Source organism: Pelophylax lessonae (assembly GCF_965119305.1).
Source record: "Pelophylax lessonae genome assembly, chromosome: 1".
Taxonomy (NCBI): domain Eukaryota; kingdom Metazoa; phylum Chordata; class Amphibia; order Anura; family Ranidae; genus Pelophylax; species Pelophylax lessonae.
In genome coordinates, this window is record NC_138768.1 from 842,157,129 (window position 1) to 842,180,448 (window position 23,320).

The 23,320-nt window shown below is 43.4% G+C and overlaps 1 protein-coding gene across 1 annotated transcript in view; it reads right to left on the bottom strand.

Moving 5' to 3' along the window:
- Positions 1-1,194: 1,194 nt before the first annotated feature.
- The window catches only part of LOC309544840 (kyphoscoliosis peptidase-like), a gene marked incomplete at both ends in the record, with an annotated part of 53,854 nt that continues 31,728 nt past the window's right edge, over positions 1,195-23,320 (bottom strand). The window contains one exon of the mRNA XM_082243823.1: positions 1,195-2,504. Coding sequence (XP_082099949.1) covers positions 1,195-2,504 — 1,310 coding nt within the window. The remainder of the gene's footprint in view (positions 2,505-23,320) is intronic.

Consider the following 23,320-nt stretch of genomic DNA (forward strand, 5'->3'; position numbering starts at 1 on the left):
CATTAAAACCAGGGGTATAGTTAGCACACACTTGCAAACGCATGTGTAAGCTGCAAGGCCCCTTCACGGCACTCTGTATTACTTGCAGTCCTAATCCTTGTAAATTTATGATATTCTCCAGCAGTGGGAGCACATGTATTCTAATGGATAGATAGGGGCCGGTGGGCCTGGAGGTAGCCTAATAGACTAATATTACTGTTGTTGGTTTAGTAACACTTTAAGGAACTCAAAGCAGCAATGGCAGCTATAGTTGACCTAGGCATCGGGCTCTACATCACAGCAACAGATTAATGTTGAATCTCTGTTTAAAAATAAACTCTTATATCACCGGATTTTCCCTGGAGATGCCTGCACCTTTACCCCCGTACACACGATCAGAGTATCATACAAAAAATAATGCTTTCGAAGTGATCATACAATAATCTGATCATTTGTACACAGCTTTCGTCCAAAATTTTCAGAAGGGAAAAACACGAAAATTCTCTTTTTCCAGATCGTACGATTTTCATGTAATCAGAGTTTTCGTCCGAAGATACAATAAAAATACATTACATTACTTCCAAATTTTTATTGTATCATACAAGAATTTTTGTACTTTAGTAACCTATTCATCTTCTATATGGAGGCAAGCATGCAAAAAAACCCCAAAAAAACGGACGATCATTTCTCCGAATAATCTCATCGTGTGTGCTTAGGCTTTATTCTTGGTTTCCAACAGGGTAAAGTGGCATACATTGTGTCTTGTTTCTGTTCATGTGTTGCAATAATTACCCTTTTGGGATCAATAAAGTATTCTGATTCTGATGCTAAACAATTGTATAATTCATAGACAAGTAATCCTTTTTTTTTTTTTTTTTTAATCATAATGAAATAATTAAAAAACTTATTTTTCCAATAATACAACATTTATTTATGTAGCAATGACAATTTTTCCACGGTGCCTTACAGAGATCATTGAGTCACTCTCACCTCTCCCTGACTTCAAAGGAGCTCACAATCTAGGGATCCTGTCCACACATAGTAGGGGCAATGCTAGTATCACAGTACTTTTAGATTAGAAACACACACAACAAACAAATCATACAAACTCCATGCAGATAGTGGTCTCCAGGAGAACCTAACCCAGCACCTCAGCACTACAATGTTCACTGCTATCCATTTTCCTCGTAAATAATATACACATGCTTTCATTTCCTAGCCTGATGATTCATTGTCTAATAAATTCTGGGTCTTAAATGACATCGCAATGTCCATTGTGGTGGCATTTGGTGTGAACTTCACTGCTATTTTTAGGAGTGTCCCTGGAGTGCCCGTAAAAACTTTCCCCTCCCAGATTTTATTTTTGGTAAGCTGCAGTTCTGTCTTTACAGGCCCAATAACAAGAACCTTACAAGCTCCAGGGATCTTCACTCTAAAATTCTCCCAACTCTCTGCATGGAGGAGTCCATATCTTGGCTGCAGTAAGATACAGCCGCGACCCCAAGCGCTATAAACTTTGGGGAAGGGGAGTAAGCGATTAGTGAATGCACATTGAATGACATAATCACAGGCGTGGGAATATTCCTCATTTTCCTTCCTTTTTGTAAAAATGCTGAGCTTATAATGTCCTGACTCTGGCAGATGGACAGTCAGACTTATCTTATGTTCCAGGTGTGTTATAAAACAGTATCGGTCCAAGGAATGCAAACTGTTATTCAGTCTATTATTTTCCAGAGAAGTAAAAACCTCCAAGTCCCACAGGGTATGGAAGGTGATGTTGCACTTCCCAGTAGTTGTGTTTATAATGGGACAAACATGACTGGGGCTGGTGAGACCATTTTGCTTAGTGTTGGTTCCAGGTCCACAGTGAACGCTGAGGTTGGGTGGGAACAGTTCATTGTGGTTGATTGGATTCTTGCAGTTGATGAACATGTTAGCAGCATTTTGGAATTTGTCTCCTTCCTGGCCTTTCACAAATAAAGACAGTCTGTAATATCCCCAAAAGGGAAATAGAAGATGACATTCCAGTTGGTTGTCTTGTCTTTGGGAAACCAGGCACTTCTTACTGAACGGTTCCGAGAGTTCTGGGTGAATCAGCTGGAACTTGGCCAACAAGGTTCTGGATGTCTCAAAAGTAAAAGTCAAAGCACCGTTTTCTGCAATAATCAGGTCTTCCCTGAGGCTACAGTTGGTTACTCCCAAGTCTTTTGATCTTGGATGTAGCCCCCAAAAATGAAAAGGATTTTCAGGCAACCCAAGTGGATGTTTTGGTTGTGGGCAATCAATTTGGTAGGAACAAACCCACTTGTAGGGATCATTGGCTTCACTGGGTTTTGCAAATACCATCAGCTCAAACTGGCCAGCTGATGGCGGATAAAAGCACAGGGTCATGCTAGATTCATGGACAGTAAGTATGCCAAAGGACTTGTCCACCTGACTTCTGCTAGTGTTCAAAAGCTTGAAGACCTTGTAGCTAAATTCCAGTGGAGATACACAGCCTAGTGACACTTTAACTTCTCCGTTTTCTGTATGAGAAAGAAAAAGAAAATGTAAATAATTTAGATAACTCTTAAGCCAGCCTTACGCCTGTAGAACTTAGTTCAAAAATTGTAATTTTCAGAAAATTTGTTTGATTATCTTGGGGTTAAAGAGGACAGTTTGACAATTGTTTTTGACCAGAGCTAGGGAAAAAAACGAAGGTCAATGATGGGAAATTTTTATTTAATCTAATGTGAAAGAACCTTATTCTAATTCTTAAAACAGCTCCCTTCCAAGAAAAATTTTAACTAATCCTATGCACATGCACTTGTCCAATCTTTCTGTAAAAATTGAGAAACTGACATGTTACGTAAATGAAAAGTACCTGAATTTAAAATTAGTTCAGTCCATGAAGGAACCATTGAATGGTTGAACGAGCAATTTTTATACTTTCTTGTCCAAACTTTTGAAGAAAATTCTACAGATGTAAGGCCGGCATTACACAGCAAGTCCCAGCAACAAGCAAAATCAATCAGGGCCCTTTGTCATCCATGCACATAAAAAAACATACTTTTTTACATGCTTTACTGTGTGTGCCTACATTTTTTAATGCTTGTTATTGTACATTTTAAATGTCATTTTCTTGCTCATGTATTATGAAAAGAAGAGGAAACACATTCCAATTAGAGATTTTTCTATGGAGCACTAAATGCACAAAAACACGATACATGCTGCTACTCTTGCCTACAGAGGGAATTTTTATTTCTTTATTTTTTATTTTTTGCTAAAAAATATAGTTTAAACTTCCAAACAATTACGTATTTTCTGAAAGCAGAGACCCCGGAGAATAAGAGGGTGGCATTTGCAGTTTTTAATGTCTCACAATATTTGCACAAATGTTTATGAATGCATATTATCATTACATTAAAAGTAATATTAGTGCAAGCAAACACAATACTCAATTGTGGTGATGGATAAAAATGGGGTATACCTGCGCTATGGAGTGTGTATGCAACACAAATACATGCACATAGGTAAAAAGGAGTGAATAAAATAAATTAGACCACTTAATTGAGGATTCTTTTGTATAAAGAGGAGGTACTAGTGGAAATGAGGCGGGGCTTGTGCATGAATGTGACATGAAATGAGGCCTTGCTGGGGCGTATTTTAAACGGCATCTGGGGAAAAAATTTGAATATGTTCTGATAAAACTGTTGGATGGCCATTAGATAAAAAGGCAAAAAGAGGGGGGGGGGTAAAAGAGCATGATAAAAAAGCATGATAAAACATGATATAAACATGATAAAACCGCATGGTAAAAGTAGTAAAAGAGTAAGACCAGGGTAGAAATGGAGGGTGCCTAAAAGTCAGTGATAAAACAGTTTAGGTCAATGTCTATATTGAGACCTTCAGGCTGGAGAGTTTGTAATAGATATATCCATTTTGTCTCGTTGCGTGATACATTAATTCTTTTTTTACTGCCTCTCCAATCTCCATTGATTTTATCGATTGCATAAAAGGTCATACCTGAAGGATCTTGGGAATGTGCTGATTTAAAATGATGTGATAGGCTATGCTTTGCAAAACCTTTTATATTTTTTACGTGTTCCCTTATTCTAACGAACAGTGGTCGGGTGGTTCTACCCACGTACTGTAACCAACAGGGGCATTCGATCACGTATGTTACATGTGTACTTGTGCAAGTGATTGTCTCATTGATTTTGTACTCTTTTCCCGTTGATGTAGACTTGAATACTGATTTCCTTCTTTCTTGTTCTTTATTGGTCCTGCATGGTAGGCATTTTCTGCACCTGAAGTCATCTTTGACCAGGTCATTAATAGACAGGACATGGACAGTTCCTTTTAACAGCTTAGACATAACATGGAAAAACAACTGAGAGTGTGGTGGGACATATCCACTCTAGATAAATACACAAAAGAAAACATCACACCCAGGAGACTGAGGTGGGATATTGCACCTAATGACCATATCAATAACCCACTATACATGGATGACTGGTTTACATTTTTCAACAAATGTGAGAAAGACCTTCTAGGGCTGATTATCAAAAGGAGACAATATAAATTGAAGAAGGTTGAGGGGATTATAATACAACTTATAGAACAGTTAGCCCCCTTCTCAGACAACAAAGAATATAAAGATAAAGAAAAAGCACTTCATGAAGCCATACAAAAATATGACAAGACGATCCAAGGCAAAAAACAGAAGAAGTATAAAAGGGACGTGACGGACTACAAAAACCAAGAGGTTTATAAATGGCAGATGGATTAAATATATGGGGGACAAACAACCCATGTGGATCCCATCAGCTTCCCCTCCAGGGAACCATCAGAGGATGGAGATGATGACTTGGGTAGAGGTCAGAACAACCAGACCCCCACAAAGGTAATACACACACAGACCAACTGACCAGAGACAGAGTGGGGAAGACCCCAGACCAATCAAACAGGATAATACAAGACCCATGAGAACCCAGAGAAATGAAAGGGAACACGTGACCACATATAAAACAGTTACTCACCCCTGGAAGACTACCAAGAGCCCTATTATGAAAACAGGGATCCACCACCAGCTAGGAGGGTTTTTTTTCGAGGGGCAACAGGGGAAGACCACCACGAGGAAGAGGAGGACCACACAGACCACCTGGCCAATGGGGGCACCAGAGGGACAATTGGTGGCACCAATCATGGCGACAAGGACCCCAAGGAGGGGGACATAGGGAGAACCCTTGGCCCCAAGGGGGGAACAATGGACAAAGAAGATAGGACACACAAAGTTACCAAGAACAAAACAGTTACCAAGAACAAAACAGAAACCGAGAGGAAAACGAGGAGGGGCAAAAAGAAGAAGAAGGGAACAATAGGAACAGGAATTTTTAACCTAAGCAATACGGTATTTGATGAGGAGGAAACTTAAACTGTTGGATCTGGGACTTAAATATGCACCAGACAAAAATATGAACAAATTCGAAACATATATTGACCTTCAGAAATATGTCAGGAAACTCAAGATTAAGAAATTTTTCACAATTAAGAAAAACCAAGAAACACCCAGCACTAATATGGATTATAGACAAACGAACTTAAAAAAACGATCAACCTTTAACCCAAAAAACCCCCAAAGTGAGAACTTGGAGGTATTTAAGAGAATGGTGGAGGAAGAAATAAGAGCACTAAAAATTAAGAATAAGAAAGAAAAAAAACACATGGGAAACCATCAAAAAGCTGGAAAAGAAAAAGGGCGTAGTCATAAGACCAGCGGACAAAGGAGGAGGGCTGGTAATACTGGATAAATAGGACTACGAGGCAGAAATGGAACATCTACTGAGTATGGAGGACACATATATTAAATTGAGGGGAGACCCAAAGAAAAAGTACAAAAAAACATTACATCAATATGTTGACAAAGGCAAAAAGATGGGTATCCTAAATAAAAAGGAGGCCAAATACCTTTGCCCAGAGGCACCGAGGACCCCGGTCATTTATTATGTACCGAAAATACATAAGGATGACAAGAAACCACCAGGACGGCCCATAATAAGTGGCATAAATTCTCTACACTCCAGATTAGGAGAATATCTCGACCAACACCTGCAACCTTTAGTACCCTTAGGCAAATCTTACCTAAAAGACAGAAAGCAATTTCTATCAGAAATTCAAAATATTACAACTACAGAAGAAGAATTATTAGTTACCATCGATGTAAATTCATTATATACGAACATCATTCAGAAGGATGGCCTACAAGCAGTAGAGTGGGCACTACATAAACACACAGACATGAAAGAAGCGCAGATCAACTACATCTTGGTAGGACTCAATTTGGCCATGAATTCCAACTATTTCTGGTACAAAGGGAAATACTACACACAAACCAAAGGCGTAGCCATGGGAGCCAAGTATGTGCCGAGCGTGGCCAATATTTTCATGCAGAAATGGGAGGAAGAGCAAATATTCAGTATTGACAGACCTAATCTTGGCTACTACTGAAGATACATAGATGATATCGTACTTATTTGGAAAGGAGACATGGAATTCCTACAATGTTTCTTCGACGAAATAAATATTAATGCATATGGAATCACGTTTTCAGGCAACTGGCACACCCAACGGATCGCATACCTTGATCTAGAAATCTTCAAGAAAGATGGAGCATTGGCAAGCAAGACATACTTCAAGACAACAGATAGAAATGGGTATATCCCAAAGAAAAGCTGCCACCATCCAAAGTGGCTAGGTAATATCCCTAAGGGACAGTTAATGCGCATTAGGAGAAATTGTAGTGACCTCAATGACTACAACACACAAGCAGACATGTTGATCGATCGATTAATGGAAAAGGGGTACAGGAAGAAGGAATTGATCAACATCAAAAACGCAATAGAGAAGATGAAGAGAGAAGATATGATTCATGACAACAAACAACAAAGAGGAAAAACCAATAACCTGGATTTTGCCTTCCTTACAGGATACAATAGACAACATAAGGCCATAGAAAAGATCATAAAGAAGCATTGGCCCATCCTCAAAGCAGATAAAACTTTGAAACACATGTTGCCCAACCAACCTACTTTTATCTACAGAAAGGCGCCCACGTTAAGAAATAGGTTGGTACAAAATGTGATAGACCCTCCTAAAACAGTACATCTTCCTAACAACCTAAAAGGTTTTTTCAGGTGCAGAAAATGCCTACCATGCAGGACCAATAAAGAACAAGAAAGAAGGAAATCAGTATTCAAGTCTACATCAACGGGAAAAGAGTACAAAATCAATGAGACAATCACTTGCACAAGTACACATGTGACATACGTGATCGAATGCCCCTGTCGGTTACAGAACGTAGGTAGAACCACCCAACCACTGTTCATTAGAATAAGGGAACACGTAAAAAATATAAAGAAAGGCAAACCTACTGTATGACGTCATTTTAAAACAGCACATTCCCAAGATCCTTCAGGTATGACCTTTTATGCAATCGATAAAATCAAGGGAGATTGGAGAGGCAGTAACAAAAGAATTAATGTATCATGCAACGAGACAAAATGGATATATCTATTACAAACTCTCCAGCCTGAAGGCCTCAATATAGACAATGACCTAAACTGTTTTCTCACTGACTTTTAGGCACCCTCCTTTTCTACCCTGGTCTTACTCTGGTTTTATCATTTCTTTTTTTGTCATGCGTTTTTACCATGCAGTTTTATCATGTTTTATCATGCTTTTTTATCATGCTCTTTTACCCCCCCTCTTTTTGCCTTTTTATCTAATGGGCATCCAACAGTTTTATCAGAACCTATTCAAATTTTTTTCCCAGATGCCGTTTAAAATACGCCCAGCAAGGCCTCATTTCATGTCCCATTCATGCACAAGCCCCGCCTCATTTCCACTAGTACCTCCTCTTTATACAAAAGCATCCTCAATTAAGTGGTCTAATTTATTTTATTCATTTTTATCTCATTTTAATTTTTAAAAATAAATTCTACTTTTTAATTCTTTTAGAATTAACTTTTTAATTTTCAATAAACTATTATTATTTTATCTATTTCACTCATTTTAGACATTGGTCCATATTGCACATACTTCTTATGCGCTTTTATGCATTTTCTTTTTTGCACCGACAGCACAATTTCTGCACCATTATTATCATTAAAAAGTATGAATCTAGCAATGCATATGGAAACCACTGTCTAAGGAAGTTCACATGATGAAATGTGCCTACCGTATCCATGTATACACTGACCTGTAGCAAAGCGCCTTAAGGTTACCAATATGGCCGCCGCGTGACTTCTAAATTGGTTACCAATATGGTGGAGGTAAACATTATGGTCACTAGGATACGGAGACCTATATAAACACTGGAAGTACATAAAATGGCACCGCCCCAGATGACGTCGCAGTGACGAAACGCGTACCGCGGCAACACAGCTTCATTAGTCACTTCCGGTTAGGTGGTTTCGTCCCTGGAACGCGGAAGCGCCGGACGGCCGAACACCTGAGGAGCTGAACGTGAACTTCCTATCAACGATTATCATTGAGAAATTGCAAATAGTCGAGCCTCATACAGCAGCTTCATACGTGCAGCATATCACTAGAAGCAGAGTGACACAGTGGGAATGCTACCAACCGACCCCTACTTGGAACAAGGGAGTAAGCCTGGTAAGTGCTTTACCACGGGTATTAGCACTTGCACTCCCAGCACGCGCCTAGCAGGTGCCACTCACGCACAGATTGGAATCTCATCACTTTTATGGCTATAATCATACTCTGTTCACCCCCAATATGGGGACATCACAATAAATGTATTTGCAACAATATTCACCTTTTTATTTATCTTAGCACTTCGGCAAGTGCTTCGTAAGCAATACCAGTTGGTTCTTTCACGATTTGTACTCAGAAAGCTGGCACATTAATTGATTTGTTGATTTGTATTAGCACTAGTACACTTCATTCGTTTGGTTCAGCAAACAGATTATACTCTGCAGCACATTGCACTTTCTGTTTATTTCAGCACTTATTTGCCCAAGGGCTAATTCTTTGAGCACAGTGCACTTTTTATACTTCTTTACAGGTATATCCTATATTTTATAAATTCATAATTTTTAGTTCTTGCACAAATTTGTTTGTGCACGGTGGTAGCGCCATAAACCAACATCTTCTAAACCACAATACTCAATTGTTGGTAAAATATAAAATATGTGGGAGACCATGGAAAACAAAAAGGGAGGCCCGGAGAAAAAAGAGCAAACCTTAGACGGAGGACTGGCATGACTGGGTCAGAAGGGGTTTGGGCATAGGAGGAGTCGGGAAAAATAATTGGGATGGGATTGAACTGATTTGCTCCGATACCCAGAAATATATGTATAAATAATAAATAAAGATTATGTGTGTATATATATATATATATATATATATACACACATAATCCTGCTCAGCGCGACCGCCCTGTAGCAGTAAATCTGCTATGGGGTGGTCGGCAAATGGTTAACCACTTCTAGACCGGAAGGTTTTCCCCCTTAATGACCAGGCCATTTTTTGTAAATTGGCACTGCGTTATTTTAACGGACAATTGTGCGGTTGTGCGACGCTGTATCCAAATAAAATTGATGTCCTTTTTTCCCCACGAATAGAGCTTTATTTTGGTGGTATTTGATCACCTCTGTGATTTTTATTTTTTGTGCAATAAACATACATGCTACATATTTTTGATAACAAAAAATCCCAACAAGTGTACATTGATTGGTTTGCGCAAAATTTATCGTGTCTACAAACTAGGGGAAAGATTTATGTCATTTCTATTTATTTATTTATTTTTTACTAGTAATGGTGGTAATTTAGCAGGACTGCGACGTTGGGGCGGACAGATCGGACACCTAACTGACATTTTTGACACTTTTGGGGGGACCAGTGACATTACTATAGTAATCAGTGCTAAAAATATGCACTGTTACTGTAATAATTGCACTGGCAGGGAAGGGGTTAACACCAGGGGCTATCAAGGGGTTAAATATGTACCTAGGGAGTGCTTTCTAACTGTGTGGGGGATGGAATTGTGGAATGAACACAGAGACCTGTGTTCCTAAATAGGAGGATCACAAGATCCCTGTGCTCATTGCTGACAGAACAGCAGTCTGCCTTGTTTACATCAGCAGGCCGCCGTGCTGTCTCCATGGGGAGCGATCTTGGGTGCCCGGCGGCAATCGTGGCCGCCGGACCCGCAGATCAGCTTCCCCCTCAGTGAATGGGCGACCACTCGAGGTCCCGCGACGTACAGTTAGGTAGTTTCGCGGGACAGAGCTGACCTGCCACAGTATATGTACTGCTGGCGGTCAGCAACTGGTTAGGATCATCAACATTATGATAACTCACAAGCAGCAGGCACTCTATCATGGCTCTGGTTGGCTCTGTCACAGTGTGTCACATAACATGCCTGCTGGGTTCTGATTTTGCTAACCTATGACCAATAATCAGCACCCAGCACCCAGCAGCCATGTTATGTAACACACTGTGACAGTTACTGCTAGCCAGAGCCATGATAGAGCGCCCCCTGCCTGTGGGTTATGATACCATCCATGATGCCAGAGAGACAGACACAGTGCAATATAGTCTATTCACAGACACCCCCAAAGCCCCCCTGTGTTGAAGCCTTGAAGGCACTGGCAGCCCCACGATGGGATCCATTTCTCCTCTGTTCCTGCTGCTGGACACTATCAGCTGAGCTGCCTCACTCTGCCTGTCACCGCCACTGCCCGCCTCACAGCCTCTCAAGTCTCACTCTCCGGGCCCCCGGCTCCTACTGGGTGGGGAACCGTGCTGAGTGGAGGAAGATCACTCCCCGTGGAAGGCAAGGAGATAGATAAACAGGCAGCTGGCCAGGACTTGAGCCAAAGGCAGAAGAACCTGCGAGAGGAAGCAGGATGGGCATGCACCCGAAACTGAAGAAATAGTCCCTCCGCTCTGACCAGCACATGATCATCAGAAAGGGGCACAGATAATGGAAAAAATACCCCCCCCCCCAAGTTAGTAGGAGCAGCAGAGCGGGGGGTGTAATTCTGATGTTTTTTTTTTTTTTTAATTCTGCACTGACTGTCTTTGAAATTGCCCAGGCACCTGTTTAAATCCAATCCAGGGACATAACAGGGGACAGACTTGGTCCGGTGACTGTCCCTGGAAACTGGGGACATCTGGTCACCCTAGTCTAAACTTTCATTAAAATGTACATTGAGACTTTTGTATGTTTTGTATGTATAGTATGTTTGCAGTGCTCAGATTTAATTTAGTTTCGCTTGAAATGCATTATAATATCAAAGAAGTAGCTTTGCTTGCTTTTTAAAATTGCTAGATAACATGAAATAGTGGCAATAGGAAAGATTTTCTTGCACACGTCCGTAGGTATAATCTGTCCTCCTTTAATTTTACTCATGTGTGTAAAGCCTTGTGACATACTGTTATAATACAAAAAGGGTTTTATGTGTGTCTTTTGTAAGCAATATAAAGAAGGATTATGAGAGGATTATATTCCTGGCAGAAAGGCATGTCCAGGTTGGTGTGTGTTGTACTTATCGCCTCTGTACACCCTCCTCCGCAGGAAGGGCATTGAGAGCCACTATAAAAACCCAGCTGCCAGGGGCACAATGCTGAATCGGCTCCGGAAAAATACATCTAGCTTTTATCTAACTAAGGCTAGCCATGCATGTTAAGGTTTTTCCATGCTAGGGTAATGAATATATCTAAACACTGTGGATGGAGGCATCTCCTCTGCTGGCTATTGTATCCTGACAGCCGCTGTTCCAGTTGCTGTGAGAATATCCATAGCTCCCAACTGTCCCTCATTTGAAGGGCCTGTCCATCTTTTGGGACCAAATCCCTCTGTCCCTCGTTAATCCTCAGATGTCCATCTTTGGAGAACAAATCTCCCTGTTCCTCGTTAATCTTCCGATTTTCTTCTTTTGGGACCAAATCTCCCTGTCCCTCATTGGTCCTCAGATGTTCTTCTTTTGGGACCAAATATCCCTGTCCCTCATTAAGTCTCATATGTCCCTCTTTTGGGACCAAATCCCCCTGTCCCTCATTGATCCTCAGATGTTCCTCTTTTTAGAATCATATCCCCCTGTCCCTCATTGATCCTCAGATGTTACTCTTGAGACCAAATCCCCCTGTCCCTTAATGATCCTCAGATGTCCCTCTTTTGAGTCCAAATCTTCCTGTCCCTTGTTGATTCTCAGATGTTCCTCTTTTGGGACCAAATCCCCCTGTCTCTCATTGATTCGAAGAAGTTCCTCTTTTGAGACCAAATTCCTCTGTCCCTTGTTGATCTTCAGATGTTCCTCTTTTAGGACCAAATCCCGCTGTCCCCTGTTGATCTTCAGATGTTCCTCCTCTGAGACCAAATCCCCGTCCCTCTTTGATCCTCAGATGTCCCTCTTTTGAGACCAAATCCCTCTGTTCCTCGTTAATCCTCAGATGTTCTTCTTTTGGGATCAAATCCCCCTGTCCCTCATTTATCCTCAGATGTCCCTCTTTTGGGACCAAATCCCCCTGTCCCTCTGTCACGTACCTGGTCAGGGAGCCTGACGTGTAGAGTAGAGCCTCTCGTACAGCACCGGCTCGGGGGTTACTAATATGGAGACAGCAGCCACAAGAGCACGTAGAAGTAGGGGTGCCTGCAATATGTCCAGTAATCCGCATGGCAGCAATCAGCAGGAGGATGTGCAGCAGACAGGCTGGTGATAGGTAATCTGGCACAAAGCTTGACAGACTGAAGAAGCAGCTGAAGCAGACTGGAAATGCAGGTGCAGAGTCAGACAAGCTGGGTCAGTAACAAGCCGAGGTCGGGGTATTAAGCAGACAAACGTAAGTCAGGAGTAAGCCGGATCAGAATCAGAGGTCAGCACAAGAAACAGCAATAACACACAGAAGCTGCAGACCAAACAGCAATGAGTCCACACTGCAGCCAGTTTAAATAGCCCGCCTGGCGCCACCATCAGTGACAGGCGCTTGCACGTGTGTGCGCGCACATATGCACGAGTGCGCATGCGCGTTTGCTTTTGCACATTCCTTGGTCCACAACCATGTAATTTTGCCTGAACAGTTGCTGGCTTGTGCATGCGCATATATTTGCGCTGAGAACCTCCACCTGTACGGGCATGTCTTCCCTGACACCCTCATTGATCTTCAGATGTTCCTCTTTTGGCACCAAATACCCATGTCCCTCATTGATCTTCAGATGTTCCTCCTTGGAGACCAAATCCCCCTGTCTCTCATTGATCCTCAGATGTCCCTCTCTTTGGTCTGATGTGTACATCTCTATACAAAATGTACTATTTTACTACCAAAAGTGTTATGCTACACTAAACCTTTTATCCAATCTCTATATTAATGCACCTGATACTTTGAAAAGCCAATATAAAGGAAAAATAGAGATAAAAAGCAATTGTGTGGTGGTCATTGTCAAGAACATCTTGTCAGCCATCAGGGAGATCGTTTTTCTGGCATGAGAGCCTAAGTGGGCAAGAATGGAACACATGCGCAACAGCATGCATGTTGACACACGACACACGGGCATGTCTACAACAGATATTGGAACCTAGTAGCCTACATAAACCTGGGCCCTTCGTGGGATCATTGCTGGATGGTCTTTCAGCTTGTACTTCTGTCAGTCTTGATCCTGAATCCGCTTGATTCTGGTATTGACCTGGCTTTCGTCTGACCAGTCTCGGGACAAGGTCATCCAGCCAGGGCGAAGATGCCAAACAGGCATTCTTTGTTGTTCTCCACAAGGTGGAGTTTATTTGGTGGGGGGTGCATCGGTTAACATGCTCCTTAAACTGTGTATTATACATGTACAGCAGAGTGTAAAGATATATTTTTTCACGCTAATTTATTTGTAAATTCTTTTTTCCCTTTTCCAGGTTTGTGGGATACTCCTGATTTTTGGCAGAGTTTTGATAGGAGGCGGCTGCCTCATAGTCAGAGGGACCTGACTCATTTTGGTGTGGGGTGGGTGTAGCACCCTACAGGTAGGTGCTAGGTAAATGTATAGTGGGCCTTGTCTGCCTAACAGGAGGGCCATGATTTCTGTTAGTTAGGGTGTCATGGGTTCCAGATGTGTTTGCTGAAGGGGAAGTCTCCTCACTGGCTCCTGTTAGAGGCTTCTCATAGGGTAGTGGAAGAAGCCCAATCAGGGGACACATTCAAGCTTGTAGCTACCCCAGAAGGCAGATTATGCCGCAAAGGATTCTGGGAGTGGATATAAGTTTGGGGGAAGTGCGTGACACAGTGTCTTTGGCGGGAGCAGAGTCCCAGGAGGGAGAGAACGGCTGTCTCTCCTACTGTCTGAGGAAGCGGATGTCTCGGGGTGCTGCATGGGAATCCAGAGAGTGCTGAGTTGAGCTGAGGGGATCCGGTGTGCCAAGAACCTGCGGCGAACGAGAGGGGTCCAGTCCCAGGAAAGCCTACAGAGGTCGTGAGTACTGAGGATTGCCCCTGGGGGTCTGCCTAGAGTCAGAGGGGCCACTCCGGAAGAGGTTCTAGGATCCAGTGTCAGCTAGCTGAGGGAAGGGGTATCTAGGTTGAGGACCCTGAAGTTACCGAGGGGGTACATAGTCAGTGAACCCCGAAGAGTTCAAGGTTAATGGGGGCACCTGCAGTTTGGGCCCTGGATTGTACAAAGTGTCAGTTGAGAGTTGCAGCCATACAGGAACCTACAACAAACTACCTCAAGCCAGTGCAAGGCTGGAGGAAGTAGCCAGTGACTTTGTAGTACCGCAGTGTCAGTAGTTCTATAATCCACAGTCCTGGATCTTCTGGACTAAAAATCGAGGATTCAGCACTTCTATCAAGCTACAGTGTGTTCTGAGAGTCAGTGAGCGTTGGCTAGCGTCGGCTGGCGTCAAGGCAGCGCTAATAGACATTTTTCCTGGATAAAGTCCCAAGTGTATTTAGTTGAGCCTAAGGAGTATCCCACTCACTCCCTTCTCCCATCCCCTAATCTACAATAAAACCAAAAAACAAAGATGCCGGAGTTGTCAATGTCTCAGTTCTCACACCCAGGGTCGCAGCTCACATGGGCTGGAGAGGTAACCGGTAACAATGGCAGACCCACATCAGGCTCAATGCCTGAAAAACCTGCTACAATTGCATACTGATTTTACATACTGTATGTGAAAGGACATCCTGATTAATAAAAGATAATACAGTACGTTTTGAATATTGTCAAGTACAACTGAATCCGCAGTAAGAGCTTGTTTACACTTGTGGCATAGACTGCTGCTCCTCTAAAAAACAATCTGCGTTTGGATTGCTTTTCAGAGATGTTTGCCGGGCAAGAAGGAGTTGATATGTCACCTCCTCGCCACCTGTTTAACCCCCTAAATGCTGCACTACTGTACTGCAAATGCATACAGTGCATACAGTGCATGCAATTGCACAGAAGTTGCAGCTTTACCCCATTCATCTTCGGTAGGCGAAAGTGCACGCTGAAAGTGGCAGGGGGTATAATTCCTGCTGCAGCCTCAAATTAAAGCATCGCAGCAATGGCAATTGTACACCCCCAGCTACTGCCTCTGCAGCTTAAGAGGGTGCGGAAGTGGGTGGTAAAAATGAGTCTCAGCCACATGTTTTTGCCCCCCCCCCCCAACTGCAAATGTAAACAAGCCCGATTAGTCAGCTATATGCATAAAGCAAGCCTCCAACATAATCAATCCAAAAGCACAAAGTCACTTTATGAACTATTATAAAGTTCCACTGAGTACTCCTTGATTTAACAATCCAATCCATAGTGCTCATTCCTCAGGTAAAACCAGCAGAACACAATTGCTCCTTACCTGTAATACTTCAGTGTTCCTAGATCTTCCCGGGTTTAGACCCAGTATGATGCCTTGTGTCACCGCCCGCCAGTTCGCCCTCCATCTGGAACGTTTCTGTATTCTTTCATTTGCTGGAGTCTAGTCTCGGCATCTTCTGACGGAATGTGCCCTGCGCCCACCACCTATTAGACCTGTAGCACAAAGTTTAGCGCATTGCTACAGGTGGGTGTGTGTGTGTGTGGGGGGGGGGGGTTGTCAGGTAGGGACACTATCTGTCATAAGATCAGGGCTTGGACAAGGGATGGAGGGGTGGTTGCCCTGGCCGCAATGATTTATTATAAAATATGGGTATAGTTGCGCTAAAAAACGTAAAAAGTAAGCGATTGAACGCACAATTAAATAATTAACAAAGCAGCTACACTCAAATCATACACTGAGCATATGTATATAACAAAAAAGAAATAAAATATGTAGCGCTAAAACATTATGAACAAAGTCCATAAATAAAGTCCATTTCCACCAGTGATATTGCACGGCACCAATTTGCAGTAAAGTGAAAGGAATCCACCACCAAAAGGAGTGTTCAAAACACGCTTACCAGATAGTTATGTATATTGGGCCTTGAACTATCATAGAACTGCAACACACTCGGTGACGAATTGGACCGGACCTCTTCACAAAGATGAATCCCAGAATTGATACGCCCCTGAAGACGTCAGTCATATGTGACGAAACGCCGCGTCGGGCCACCCTTGCTGGACGCCTACATGCAATAGAGGACATTGGCTGCTACCTTGCTAACCGATTTGGAACCACGCAGGTCGGCGTGTGATTCGCACACTATACCCTTCTCAAATGTGAGTGCTATATATCTTTGCTTTACATCCAATAAAGTTTATGGAAATTACTGCACTATGAGGGGTTTTATTTCCTTCTTTTGAGTGGCTCCCTTAAGGTATACTGTCAAGGTATCAATTCTGGGATTCATCTTTGTGAAGAGGTCCGGTCCAATTCGTCACTGAGTGTGTTGCAGTTCTATGATAGTTCAAGGCCCAATATACATAACTATCTGGTAAGCGTGTTTTGAACACTCCTTTTGGTGGTGGATTCCTTTCACTTTACTGCAAATTGGTGCCATGCAATATCACTGGTGGAAATGGACTTTATTTATGGACTTTGTTCATAATGTTTTAGCGATACATATTTTATTCCGCAATGATTTATTGCAAGGACGGGGGGGGGCATCCTTGCCCTGGGCGCTGGGTGACCTTGTCCCGGCACTGCATAAAATGCCGGGATAGGGCCAGGCAGATGAAAGAATACCAAAGAATTAGTGATGCTAGGCAAGCCGGTGGGCGCGGACAGACAATTTTGGTCTGTGCATTAAGGCGACAACTGTGCCTGGGACTAAAATGCAGGAGAAGCTGAAGCTCCCACAACCCTCTCACCACTGCACCCGTGGCAGGTGCCCCCTGCCTCCCACCCCCCCCGTTGTCCCCTCCCTGCCTGTATGCCCCTACATTGCCAACCTCTTCTTGTTTCTGACCTTGATCCTGGTCATTTTGGCTCGATTTGGTGCCTTTCTGTTCATCTGTTACCGAACTTGTGACCCAGTACTGTTCTCCTGGTCTGGGTGAATTTGGGGTGCCCTCATCGCTGTGCTTCTGTCTACCTGACACCAGCGCTCACTAGTTCAAGTCCACAGTTCCAACTTCCTGCGCCATTCCCTTGCCCTAGCAGCCCCTGTCTCACCTTTAAGAGGTGTTCGGATGGGAGTTGTGCACGAGGCCACCCTCATCCTCTAAAGCTCCCTCATACAGATTGTTTAACTTTTTAGATTTGGTTGGTGGAACACCATTAGATTTATGGGTTGGTATATTTAGCAACATGTTTATTTTTAATCTTGTGACATACCAAATTTACCAACCTGCTATATTGATTAATGAATCATTTATTGCCCGCCGCATAGCGAATTTACTGATAGAGGGCGGCCATTCTGTGCAGAATCACGTATATAGATAGATATATATATTCTGCTGTGATTTGTCTCAACAGAAGCCAATCTGCGGGTGCTGGGCACTGGATGTCCGCCGGCACTCGACAATCGTCGAGAACAGAGGTTGGACAGAGTTCTGTCTATGTAAACAAGGCAGAACTCCATCCTGACAGGGAGAAAGTAAGGCCCCTTTAACACGGACTTTCCGATCCGGTCCCTGTCAGTTTTTCAGGTGGATCTGATCGGACGCTCCATGTACCTCTATGGAGCAGCGGATGTCAGCAGTGACATCTCTGCTGACACCGACTGCTATCCGATCCGATCCTGTCTGTGTAATCCGGACGAATGGAAACCCTATATTCCATCCATCTGGAGGATCGGATAGGATCGGATCGGATGAAAACGGACAGGTGGCCCATTTTCATCCGATCTCCCATAGAGGAGAGCAGGGATCTGACAGGTCTGTCTCTGCAAAGTAAGCGGAGATGGTCCTGTCATCCGCTTGCTCAGTGGGGATCGGCGGATAGATCCCTGCTGAGCAAAACAGACTCCACCGAGCGCACCGCTCATTTGAAAGGACCCTTATGGATTTTCTTTCCCTGCAAAGCAGGGAATAAAATACATTACTTCCCTTAGTAAAAGCAGAACACACAGTACACCAAAGCACTGGTTAGGCACACAGTTAAAGCTTTGATCGCCCTAGATGTTTAACCCTTTCCCAGCCAGTGTCATTGCATATTTTTAGCACTGATCACTGTATTAGTGTCACTGGTTCCCGCAAAGTGCCAGTTAGTGTCTGATTGTCTGCGCAATATCGCTGCCCCGCTAAAGGTCGCTGATCACCGCTATTACTAGTATAAAAAAAGTAAATAAAAATTCCAGTATACAGTATCTCACAAAAGTGAGTACACCCCTCACATTTTTGTAAATATTTTATTATATCTTTTCATGTGACAACACTGAAGAAATGACACTTTGCTACAATGTAAAGTAGTGAGTGTACAGCTTGTATAACAGTGTAAATTTACTGTCCCCTTAAAATAACTCAACACACAGCCAATAATTTCTAAACCGTTGGCAACAAAAGTGAGTACACCCCTAAGTCAAAATGTGCAAATTGGGCCCAATTAGCCATTTTTCCTCACCGGTGTCATGTGACTCGTTAGTGTTACAAGGTCTCAGGTGTGAATGGGGAGCAGGTGTGGTAAATTTGTTGTTATCGCTCTCACTCTCTCATACTGGTCACTGGAAGTTCAACATAGCACCTCATGGCAAAGAACTCTCTGAGGGTCTGAAAAAAAGAATTGTTGCTCCACATGAAGATGGCCTAGGCCAGGACCCTGAAACTGAGCTGCAGCACAGTGGCCAAGACCATACAGTGGCTTAACAGGACAGGTTACACTCAGAACAGGCCTTGCAATGGTCGACCAAAGAAGTTGAGTGCACATGCTCAGCGTCATATCCAGAGGTTGTCTTTGGGAAATAGACGTATGAGTGCTGCCAGCATTGCTGCAGAGGTTTAAAGGACTGGGGTTCAGCCTGTCAGTGCTTAGACCACATGCTGCACACTGCATCACATTGTCTGCATGGCTGTCGTCCCAGAAGAAAGAGTTTTCTAATGATGATGCACAAGAAAACCCGCAAACAGTTTGCTGAAGACAAGCAGACTAAGGACATGGATTACTGGAACCATGTCCCATGGTCTGATGAGACCAAGATAAACTTATTTGGTTCAGATGGTGGCAAGCGTGTGTGGCGGCAACCAGGTGAGGAGTACAAAGACAAGTGTGTCTTGCCTACAGTCAAACATGGTGGTGGGAGTGTCATGGTCTGGGGCTGCATGAGTGCTGCCATCACTGGGGAGCTACAGTTCATTGAGGGAACCATGAATGCCAACATAAACTGTGACATACTGAAGCAGAGCATGATCCCCTCCCTTCGGAGACTGGGCCGCAAGGCAGTATTCCAACATGATAACGACCCCAAACGCACCTCCAAGACGACCATTGTCTTGCTAAAGAAGCTGAGGGTAAAGGTGATGGACTGGCCAAGCATGTCTCCAGACCTAAACCCTATTGAGCATCTCTGAGGCTTCCTTAAACGGAAGATGAAGGAGTGCAATGTCTCTAACATCCACCAGCTCTGTGATGTCATCATGGAGGAGTGGAAAAGGATTCCAGTGGCAACCAGTGAAGCTCTGGTGAACTCCATGCCCAATATTGACACTTTGGGCCCAATTTTAACATTTTCACTTAGGGGTGTACTCACTTTTGTTGCCAGCGGTTTAGACATTAATGGCTGTGTGTTGAGTTATTTTGAGGGGACAGCAAATTTACACTGCAATACAAGCTGTACACTCACTACTTTACATTGTAGAAAAGTGTCATTTCTTCAGTGTTGTCACATGAAAAGATAGAATAAAATATTTACAAAAATGTGAGGGGTGTACTCACTTTTGTGAGATACTGTATATACCATAGTTTGTAGATGCTATAATCTTTGTGCAAACCAATCAATAAACGCTTAATTTTTATTTATTTATTTTTTTTTTTTTTACCAAAAGCATGTAGCAGAATACAAATTGGCTAGATTTTAAATTTTTTTTTTTTTATTGGATATGATTTATAGCAGAAAATATTGTTCGTATTTTTTTTTTTCAAAATGATCAATCTTCTTATGTTTATAGCACAAAAAAAAAAAAAAAAAGAAAATGCAGTGGTGATCAAATACCACCAAAAGAAAGCTCTATTTGTGGGGAAAAATGACATCAATTTTATTTGGGTATAATGTTGCATGACCGCACAATTGACAGTTAGAAAAACGCAGTGTCGTATCTCAAAAAAATGGCCTAGTCAATTAGGGGGGTAAATCTTCCAGAGGTCAAGTGGCTATCAAGACAAGAAGTGACAGATGGCAGGAAAAAAAAACTGAAAGGCCTTTCATAATTCCCTGAAAGTTTTGGTTTTTGATAGAAAGTAAGTATTCTGTAAAGAAAGTTTTGGAGTCACGCTGTACAGTAAATTCCAGAACACAGCCCGCTGCTCCCCCCTCTGTTTCTTGCAAAGTCTGTTTAGCTCATTTAGCCCTCTGTGTTGGATATGCTTGATTCATTCGGTTGTATCTCATGTAACATGCTCGGCCAATTTAAACAAAAAAAAAAATCCAATTATAAAACAGAAGGCTGAGGAGAAAACAATCTGCTTGGAGAGCTTGTGGGTGTTTCATCAACAAGCTTCCATTATTCCGAGAGCCAGAGAGTGATCTGTGCTCTCCCCACTCAAGTAAGCCTCTCAAAGGTTGCAGAAGTCTTTATCAGAAGCAAAAATATCAAATTTGCATTCATTTTTACTAAGACTGCCAGGAAATTGGGTTGGTAGGACGGTTATTGCAGAAAGTCCTGTCAGTTGTTATAATAAGGAATGTTACATCTAGAAGCCGAGTATTACCTGGCTAATTGCCGGATCTTCTGTTGGGTGAAATTCTCTAAATATTGATTTTCCAACTAATAAACAGGAAGCTTGTTCCAACAGCATGCATTCTTACAAGTCACAAGAGTTCTTCTACTCTTTATGATATTTTTGGCAACCAGTTCCAGGTCCTGTCCCCTTTTTCTGGAGTATACTTTAGGCCTCATGCACACGGGACTTTTTACAGCGGCTGTTTTTGGTGTCAGCAGTGGCGGCCCGTCCATTGGGGACGCAGGGTGCGCTGCCCCCCCTATAAATGCATCCAGCCCCCCTAATCTACACGCAGGGCGCCGGATGCATAGATTCCAATAGGGTTTTTTTTTTTTTTTTTTAGCACCTGATTAGAGCCCGAAGCTCTAATAGTCTTCAAAAAAAGGTGGGCTCGGGGCGCAGAGCACTGCGCCCTGAGCCCACCCAGTTGTGTGACAGTAGCAAGTGAATATTTGCTATTATCACACTAATTCTCCTCCCAGCCAATCAGGAAGCGGGTCATGAGACCCCTTTCCTGATTGGCTGAAAAGAAAAGCGATTTTACTGGCCATTGGCCAGGAAGAGGGAGGAGACACTCGGCCGGAGGAGGTAAGAATGCTGGCTACCTTGCCAGCCGGCCGTCCGCCCCACTGGGTGGGGGTGGTGTATTTGCTGGCCGGCCATCCCGCTGGGGGGGGGTGTATTTGCCTGCTGGCCATCCCGCTGGGGGTGGGGGGGTGTATTTGCCGGCCGTCCGGCCATCCCGCTGGGGGGGTGTATTTGCCTGCTGGCCGTCCCGCTGGGGGGGTTGTATTTGCCGACCGTCTGTCCTTTCCGCTGGGGGGGTGTATTTGCCTGCTGGCCGTCCCGCTGGGGGGGGGTGGATTTGTCGCCCCCCTCCCCCCAAATTATCATGCCCCAGCACTTACTGGGTGTCAGACATTTTTTTCTGCAGCCAATAAACTCCCCAGCATGTTCTCATATGTGTCCATGCACACACAGGCTATTAGCATTTTTGTGGCAGGGGCGTTTTCTGGCTGTAAAAACAAAAAAACAAAACTAGTGGGTTTTGAGTGGTTTTCAGCCGTAAAAAATGCTCTAACGTTGATTGTAATGGAACCGCGACCCACACTGTGTTTGTGGGCTTCTGTCAGTATACGGCTTCCTCCAGTATTGAACATAGATATCAGATATTCTTGCCTCCCCCCATACGAAGTAGCCGACAATTTAGCTTGCACAGGCTATAGAACCTTTAGGCCCCTTTCACACAGGCTTTCCGATCCGATCTGCCTGTCCGTTTTTCAGGCGTACTGGATTGGATGCTCCATGCAGCCCTATGGATTGGCGGATGTTAGTGGAGACATGTCCGCTGACACCTGCTGCTATCTGATAAGATCCAGTCCATGAAATCCGGACGGATGTAAACCCTATTTTCCATCCGTCTAAAGGATCGGATAGGATCGGATGAAAACGGACAGGCGGCCCATTCTCATCCGATATCCCATAGAGGACTTTGGGGATCTGAGAGCTCTGTCTCTGCACACAGAGTGGAGGCGGAGCTGTCATTCGCCTGCTCAGCGGGGATCGGCGGGATCGATACCCGCTCAGCAAAACGGACTCGGTCGGGCACACCGCCCGTGAGAAAGGATCCTTATTGAACAACTCACACCGAATATATACAGGATGGACACCCCCCCCCTCCTGATCAGATTACCCCACCAGGTCAGGTGCCTGATTACATTATCCTATGCAGATGAAATTGTGTACAGAAATATAAATGACCTGAACTAATTATCTAAAGAACATCCGACACAAACAGTATCCTACTTTTCCATCAGTAACTAATAGCTGGCAATGATTCAATCAACCTGAGCCAATTAACTAGCAGACTGCCGTCCTCGAGCTCCTAAATAACAATACATATTATCATAAGTGTAGACACAGAACCCACAGTAGATAACAGGTGAGTAAATCAGCATATTCAACAATGTCTGGAAGACAGGTGATTGAGCTGATGATATTGGCATTTGCTATGAGTCTGACTGTCTTGGGGAGACATGGACTTGAATCCAAAGTAACATTACTCCAAGGGCCCCACATATAGT